The 9,011-nt window shown below is 38.4% G+C and overlaps 1 protein-coding gene across 4 annotated transcripts; it reads right to left on the reverse strand.

Annotated features, from left to right (window-relative positions):
- Positions 1-846: 846 nt before the first annotated feature.
- Positions 847-8,585, reverse strand: LOC131954317 (uncharacterized). 4 transcript variants are annotated; one of them, XM_059317910.1, is made up of 7 exons: positions 8,530-8,585; positions 8,135-8,226; positions 6,673-6,875; positions 5,810-6,014; positions 4,900-5,196; positions 3,673-3,794; positions 847-1,143 (listed from the first exon to the last, which is right to left on the reverse strand). In XM_059317910.1, exons 2-7 carry the CDS (start codon positions 8,172-8,174, stop codon positions 1,108-1,110), a joined length of 903 nt encoding a protein of 300 aa, XP_059173893.1. In that variant the 5' UTR covers positions 8,175-8,226; positions 8,530-8,585; the 3' UTR covers positions 847-1,107. The 4 variants fall into 4 exon arrangements, with proteins under 4 accessions (XP_059173893.1, XP_059173892.1, XP_059173895.1 ...); XM_059317909.1 differs by having other exon boundaries at positions 8,477-8,585; XM_059317912.1 differs by having other exon boundaries at positions 8,135-8,221; positions 8,543-8,559.
- Between the last annotated feature and the right edge of the window lie 426 nt (positions 8,586-9,011).

Below are 9,011 nucleotides of genomic sequence, written 5' to 3' on the forward strand. Positions count from 1 at the left end.
TTTTTCAAACGTGTTTGTTTTTGTTTATTTATTTATCGTTAATTTCTTGATTCAATAATTGAGTTATTTTGTGTAGTTTCATTTGTGTAGGTTCATTTGTGTAGGTTCATTTGTTTAGGGCAGAATGTGATTTTAATGCCTATTATTTTGCTTGTCTTTAGTTTGGCAAAACTGTATGCACTTTCTAAATTTTATATTTTGATTTATTTGATAATTATTTTGTAAAAAATTATATAATAAACAAAAAGAATAATAAAGCATCGCAAAATGTTCACTACTTTGCTAAAAATAATCTACGTATTTTATTTCACTTTCATTAGTTCTTCCGTCAATAAAGTGTCAGTTACTTCATTCATTATTAAATGCTTCATAATTAACATAAAAAACAAAAAGAAAAATAAAGCATCGGAAAATGTTCAATACTTTACCAAAAAATCTACATTAAAAGAAAAAAAAAACTTAATGTAATCCATTCTCAGCCACAGTTAAACATCATAATTGACATAAGGTTTAAATGAAATATATAAATTAAATATTTCTTTCCATAACACTTTTCAGTAGTACAGTTACTGCGACTGTTGAGCTATTTTTGTCTACCCATGTAACCACTCGTACAGCAAACATTCCTCAATTAAATTTTTACTAATAGTATTCGGGTTAGCTCAGAGAAATTAATGTAAATTGTGTTGTGCCGTGGTAATTATAATGAGTCCTGGTATTCTTCTATAGATTAAAACTAAAACAAACATAAAATTAAAAAATGAATGTAACCAATACAATTTAAAATAATTAATACACATGTTAACTCGTTTATAAAAACGAACAATGAACAGCGGTATTCAGCTGTGTTATAAGATGTTTATTTATTTTTTATATTCATTCTTGAAATAAAATAGACTTTAACTCTTTTAAAGATAATTTCCAGAATTATATTATTATTCCGGACAAGATGATGACACTTGAAAATTAGAAATTTCTTGGACTAAAATAATATCCTTTTTTTTATAATTCAGAACTTGGCTTGTTTTTTCCTCAGCTTATCTGGCAAGACGAAAGGCTCACGCAAGCTGGCAGCGATCTAACCTTAGGGTCTTCGAACAAAATTGTTTAACCACCAGATCTTTGCTTGACTTTTATCCTTTCCTGTAGACGTTCACAAATAATAAACGATTTTTTATGTACATGTCTAATAATAGCTGAATATCTAAACGTATAAGGTATAGAGTTGTTAAGTTTTAGGAAAGAGATGATGCAGAGGCGTCGCAGGGGGAGGGGGTACCGATCGCACAGGGTGACACCATTTAGGTGGTGACACTAAGCCAAAAATAATAAAATATACAGAGAAAAAAAAAACGATCATTCCAATTAAATAAATGATTAGAGTTAAAAAGTCTTTTCATTAAGAGCAAAACTGACAAATCCCGACAAGGGTGGAGGGTTGGGGGTGACACCATGACGTAAACCTGCGAACGATATAGAAAACTATACTACATCCAGCTATATTTATAACCAACTAAAGATGAACATCGTAAGCATTATTTGTGCTCAGTTTAAAGCTATCATAGAGTGGAGAATGGGGTTTGAAGCTAACTAAACGTTGAAAATTTGCCTGAAGAAAAATATTTTCTTGAGAATTGTAATAACTGACACATCAATCCTCGTCTGGGGTGGGGATGGGGGGGGTGTATACAAATATGTGACACCGTTAGTTGCCGCACCGTGTGACACCCACCCAGCGACGCCACTGAGATGATGTAGGTTAATTAAACGGTTTCTAAAACTACTATACGTACTACAACTATTAATGTCTTTCACACGTTTTGTTTGTAAGAATTTCTTTTTAAAAAATTATAACTATAAAATAAATTTTAAAGTGAATTTACTCTTTTACAACATGTTCGACAAAACAGACACAAAACTTACTCTTACATAGACAAAATCATTACAGCATACAGACACTCGTACTACTGCGAACTCGAAATTCTCAAGTTCGGATTCTTGAGTCCACCCAGCCCTTATTTGTATCTAACAAGAATTGGGTAAACTAAAGTGGACAGGCATCCTGCTAACCACATTATCACCCTGTTCAATGGAGCAGATGAACTCTACTTCATCTGCTCGATGTGTGTTGGGTACGAACGGTAAAATTTCATGACGGGATCAAAACACATGAATGACATAGAGACACTCGACTGACTGACTGACATATAGACACACAACTGACCATCATGCAGAAACAGACGGACAAACTGATGAATGTCTGACTGAAGCCAGGACATGACTGACAGATACAGGGAAACAGACTGGCATACAATGTTTCTTACAGGCATCTCTTCGCGCCCCCCCCCCCCCGAAGTAAGTCTACCGCTCCCCCCCCCCCCGAACGAAATTGAATTTATATAGAAAATATATACTTTTACCAGTGTCCGCCCCCAACCCACCGAAAATTCCAAGTGCCCCCCCCCCCCTCTGGAGATAAACGTCTGGAAGAGATATTGCTGGCATATAAACACACGACTGTCGCACATAGAGACACTCGACTGACTTACTCACATAGAGACATACGACTGACTGACTGACATAGAGACACATGACTGACGCACATAGAGACTCACGACTGACTGACATAGAGACACACGAATGACTGACATAGAGACACTCGACTGACTGACTGACATAGAGACACTCCACTGACTGACTGACATAGAGACACTCGACTGACTGACTGACATAGAGACACTCCACTGACTGACTGACATAGAGACACATGACTGACTGACATATAGACACACGACTGACTGACATAAAGACTTACGACTGACTGACATAGAGACACACGACTGACTGACTGACATAGAGACACATGACTGACTGACTGACATAGAGACACACGACTGACTGACTGACATAGAGACATACGACTAACTGACATAGAGGCACTCGACTGACTGACTGAAATAGAGACACATGACTGACTGACATAGAGACACATGACTGACTGACATAGAGACACACGACTGACTGAATGACATAGAGACATACGACTGACTGACATAGAGACACTCAACTGACTGACTGACAAAGAGACACACGAATGACTGACTGACATAGAGACACTTGACTGACTGACTGACATAGAGACACTCCACTGACTGACTGACATAGAGACACTCAACTGACTGACTGACAAAGAGACACACGACTGACATAGAGACACACGAATGACTGACTGACATAGAGACACTCGACTGACTGACATAGAGACACTCCACTGACTGACTGACATAGAGACACTCGACTGACTGACTGACATAGAGACACTTCACTGACTGACTGACATAGAGACACATGACTGACTGACGTAGCGACACAGGATTGACTGTCTGACATAGAGACACACGACTGACTGACTGACATAGAGACATACGACTGACTGACATAGAGACACTCGACTGACTGACTGACATAGAGACACTCGACTGACTGACTGACATAGAGACACACGACTTACTGAATGACAGAGACACACGACTGACTGACATAGAGACACACGACTGACTGACACAGAGAGACACACGAACGACTGACATTCAGACCCCACGAATATCAGAGCGACACACGACTGCTTAACCAGAACACACACGACTGACAAACACATAGACACACACACACCTTGTAGTAGAGTGTCACCGCCACCACCAAACAGATGATGATGATCCCCACCATGGTAAACATCAGCACAGACTGGGTGTTGTCTGTTGTCAGATCCTCCACAAAACCTTGCAAATTCATCACTGAAAATATAAGGGGCAGTAATCGAAATTACAATAGAAGGGAAGTAATTGAATTTATTAAATAGAGGTAGTGATCGAGCTTCCAATAAAGGGATAAAAATCACACGGGCTGCCCACCCCACTCAGGGAAAAATTATATGGGGCACCTGCCAAACTGGAGACCACAGTCCGGTTTGTCCACGAAGTTGGACTTGTTGTCTGAATCCTCCACCATATTCACAATTAAGAACGAAGAAGAAGAAGAAGACACATAAATTTAAAAAAATAGGGGTATAATGTAACTTATAATTAAAAGGGAAATAACTAGGGGCAACAATAGCACAAACTATAAAAAGGGCAATACTTGAATAGACAATATATGAGCAATAATCGAACTAACAAGTTAGGACAATATTAAAACTTAAAAAAAAAATATTTGCGGAAATTATAGAATAGATCAATATTGAATGAAACAAATTCATCCAGTACAATTATTCACGATAATCGTGCTAGCTTTTTTTTTTACTCTACTTAAAAACCCAAACCCAAATTCCAACCCCCCCCCCCCCCTTCCCCTCAGCCCACCACGCACGCCGAGAAAAACAAAATCCCTTGAATCATCATTTTATTACACATTTGCATTTTCAGTTTCAGGTTGGTTTTTAATTTTTTTTTTCTTTATATTTAGACGTTTTGTATTAGATCTATGTATAAGTAAACCATCTTAAATGAATGAAAGCAGGCTACAAGTAAGAAATAAATATTACTATTGTAAATCTTTATCAGTCCTCACAAGCCGATGATGAAAACTGTAATACTAAAGCGAACACACAACTGAAGCTATAAATTACGTGTCTGAGGCGGAAAAAAAAAATCCTGATTGAAAATAGAAATTAATATCAGTCCTCGCAAACAGATAAAAAAAAACTGTATTTCTGTATTACTAAAGCGAACATGGCAAGGCAAATTGACGCTGTACATTTCTGTATGATGCAAGCAAAAAGAAAAAAAAAAGAAAAAAAAAGAAAACAAATAGAGATTAGTACAAATAATTGATAAAGACGGATTTAATAAAATTGGGTAATAGCAAAAACATAATTTTATTAACTATAAAAAAAAAATTTACCTGGGAATTCATAGCAATGAAAAATCTTTCTATAGTAGTTGCAAATGAAGAACTCCAGCTTGAAATAGCTTTTCAACTCCTCCTTGCTCACGTCCGTGATCATCACGCAGTGCTCCCTGGCCACGTTCTGATCGCCGTACGTGATCTCCACGTGACAGGGGCTGACCTTCGAGGGGCAGCAGGCGTAGAAGGTGTTCTTGTCCATGAGGTACTGGCCGAAGGTGCACTCGCTGCTCAAGTCCAGTTCTCCGCCGTTGAGAGTGATGTTTCCGTTCATTCCTGGCACTTCCTTGATGTCTGTGGAAAATTTGATGGATGGTGGTGTGAGATGTTATACTACATAATAAGCAAAATGGCATTTTTGCAAAACGTCAAGATTATGAAACACTTTGAGTACACAAAAAAAAACATCACAAAAATCGTATTAGTACAAAAAGTAAAAGACTAAATATATCACTTTTAAAAAAGTTTGTATTTAAACTTAACACGGTATGAAAAGGAAATCAAATGTTAAGGATTAAAAAAAAAAGCCTTGGAAAGATATTACGAATGGGTAACACAAAGATGCCACATACAAACCACACACGATAATGATACACACAATTTACTTTAAGAATGGGCAACGCAATAATGACACAAAAAACCACTTACCATAAGAAAGGAAACACAGTAATGCTACAAACAATCCACTAACTACACGAAAGGACAGCACAAACCACACACAATCCACTAACTACACAAAAGGACAGCACAATAAAACACACAAACCACTTACCAAATGACATGGGCGACACAATGATTACACACGGAACACTAACTACACGAATGGGCAACACAATACAACACAACTCAACAAACAAACCACTCACTATACAAGCGGGAAACACAATACAACATCCAAACCACTCACTATACGAATGGGCAACATTCCCCTCCTGTGGATCCAACAGCTTCTTCCCTGTCACCGACAACCAGGAGAGCCTGACCCAGGTCTTCTGCTCATTGAGCCCAGCCTTATGGACGTAGACCACGTCGTAGTTGACTTTATCCAGGGAGAAACAGTAGCACTGTCTGCCTCTTTCATGCGTACAGTTGGCGAAGGCTATGTGACACGTCTGCATTGGAAATATCTATAAATATATAGAATTCTCTTCATGGGGACCATACGAGGCACCACGCAGCAACCCCCCTCATCGTCACCTGTCAGGTGAGCTGTGGTTCACCCCGAATGTTTACAATATTAGATGCGGTTCGAATGAGTGACGCCAATTAGGGGCAGATAATTTAGTTTTTAAACGATTTGAAACTAAGGGGAAATAATAAGTTCTGCTTGATATTTTCATTGTCGTCTGTAAACGGCTGCTTTCACTGGGCGGAGTGGGGTGGGGGTGGTTAAGGCCTACCCCCCGCCTCCCTCGAGACAATCCATCCCCCCTGTAGACAATCTATTCTCACCCCCGAGACAATCCAGCCTACACCCCCCCAGAGATAATCCACCCTACATCACCCCCCCCCCGAGACAATCCAGCCTACACCCCTCCCCCCCCCCCGAGACAATCCAACCTACACCCCTCCCTACATCACCCCCCCCGAGACAATCCAACCTACACCCCCCACCCCGAAACAATCCAGATTACACCCCCCCCCCCCCCCCCGAGACAATCCACCCTACACCCCCCTCCCCGAGACAATCCAGCCTGCACCCCTTCTCCACGAGACAATCAAGCCTGCACCTCCCCCCCCCCCCCCTCTCCACGAGACAATCGAGCCTACCTCCATGTACGGGCTGCCTGGTTGAGAGACCTCAAACACGAAATACGAGTGGGGGTTGTGTTTGATCAGTTCCTTCGACCTGATCGTCAGCTGACCGGTGACGGGGATCTCCTCGATCTGGGACAGCTTGTTGCAGGAGGTGTCCTGTGGGGGGATGGACAGCTCCAAGTCGTTCCCCTGGGTGGCGGCGACATGCAGGTACGCTGGGAGGGGGGGGGGGGGGGTACAAGAAGTAAAATTTATATGATGTGTCAAAAATGTCATGTGGGGAATACGAGTAGTATCATTAACTACATTTCCAGTACGGAAACAGTAGCCATAACTACATTTGAACTATAGGAACAGTAGCTATAACTATATTTGAACTATAGGAACAGTAGCTATAAAAATATTTGAACTATAGGAACAGCAGCTATAAATATATTTGAAGTATAGGAACAGTAGCTACAAATATATTTGAAATATATTTGAAGTATAGGGACAGTACCTATAACTATATTTCCATGTAGGAACAGTAGCTATAACTATATTTGAAGTATAGGAACAGTATATATTACTACTTTTCCATAAATGAACAGTAGCTATAACTATATTTGAAGTGTAGGAATAGTAGCTATAAAAATATTTGAACTATAGGAACAGCAGCTATAAATATATTTGAAGTATAGGAACAGTAGCTACAAATATATTTGAAATATATTTGAAGTATAGGGACAGTACCTATAACTATATTTCCATGTAGGAACAGTAGCTATAACTATATTTGAAGTATAGGAACAGTATATATTACTACTTTTCCATAAATGAACAGTAGCTATAACTATATTTGAAGTGTAGGAATAGTAGCTATGACTATAAATGAAGTATAGGAAAAGCAGCTATAACTATATTTGAAGTATAGGGACAATGGCTACAAATATATTTGAAATATATTTGAAGTATAGGGACAGTAGCTCTAACTATATTTCCATGTAGGAACAGTAGCTATAACTATATTTGAAGTAGATTTGAAGTATAGGAATAGTAGCTATGACTATATATGAAGTATATAAACAGCAGCTATTACTATATTTGAAGTTTAGGAACAGTATCTAAAACTATATTTGAACTATAAATTCTTTTTTTTAAAACATGTTTCATAGTGCTTCGTAAATTCATATGATAATAGTTAGTTGTTAGCCTGTAGACAAAAATCATATATAGCTGGCTAAAGTAGTTCTGGTTGCCATGGAAACCACGTAAAAGGTGCAAAATTAACACTTTTTCAAACCTCTATAACTTTGTTCCTCAAAAAAAGATTTTACAAATCTGCTGAAAGATTTAGATTTCGCAAATCGAACTATACATTTCTATTATTTGTTTAATTTTTAATACAAATTTTAACGTACAACTATGTGCAAAAAATTAGGGGTGGTATTACATGAGTATCAAAATTACGTGACAGAAGAATCATTAAACATACCTGAGAGGAAACAGAAGGCGAAGTATATCGAGGAAGGCATTCTCTTTATATATGACCTTGTAGAGGAAATCTACGCAAGTCAACTTCCTACACTGAAACGTCCAAGTTATCGATAATAAAATGTATTTTAATTTTAAAGTAAACTTTAGAGCTAAATGAGCTGAAAAGAAATGAACAATTTATTGAATCTATATTAGTATATTAGAATAGATCTAGATCTAGACTAGACTATAAATAAATAAGCGTCAAATTGGCATATTCAAGTATGTATATAGTTTATTTTGCTTAGGTAATCATGATCATTACCCTAACTAAAAAAACGTGTGTTTTAAATATGCTTACTTATATAGTGCGCAAATCAAGGCGTTAAACTAAAAATTAAATAATCAAAAAACCTTCTTCAAGGACCTTCATTTTCTCGTTCACCCATTCCTCTGCGCACAAGATTTGATGCGCTTCCGGTGCTGAACAGTTCCTGAAAATATCACTGCGAGATGTGCAATGTATGTATGATTAATACTATGTTATCTTTATATATAAAGCAGGCGCGTCCAATTTGGCACGATGATGCCTTGGGGCGATAGAACACGAGGGCCGGTGATGGTTGGCCGAAAAGTCCACGGAGAGGGGGTCAAAACTGACCTCGACTGACCTGCGCCTTATATGGGCTATTTTACGAAAAAAACTTTTGCCGAACGGCCCCCCTTGATATTTTGTGGGGTGGTAGGTGATCGCCTCGGGGTGTCAAAAAATTCTGCATATCCGGGAAAAATCTGCAAGTGGGTCGAAACTGACCAGTTGTATCTCCCCATATAATCTTTGTATTTTATGGGAAAAACAGAGGGTAATTTAAACAAAGATTTCAGGGCACTTACCA

Source organism: Physella acuta, unplaced genomic scaffold (assembly GCF_028476545.2).
Source record: "Physella acuta isolate Inbredline_101_S28 unplaced genomic scaffold, ASM2847654v3 ptg000988l, whole genome shotgun sequence".
Classification (NCBI taxonomy): Eukaryota; Metazoa; Mollusca; class Gastropoda; family Physidae; genus Physella; species Physella acuta.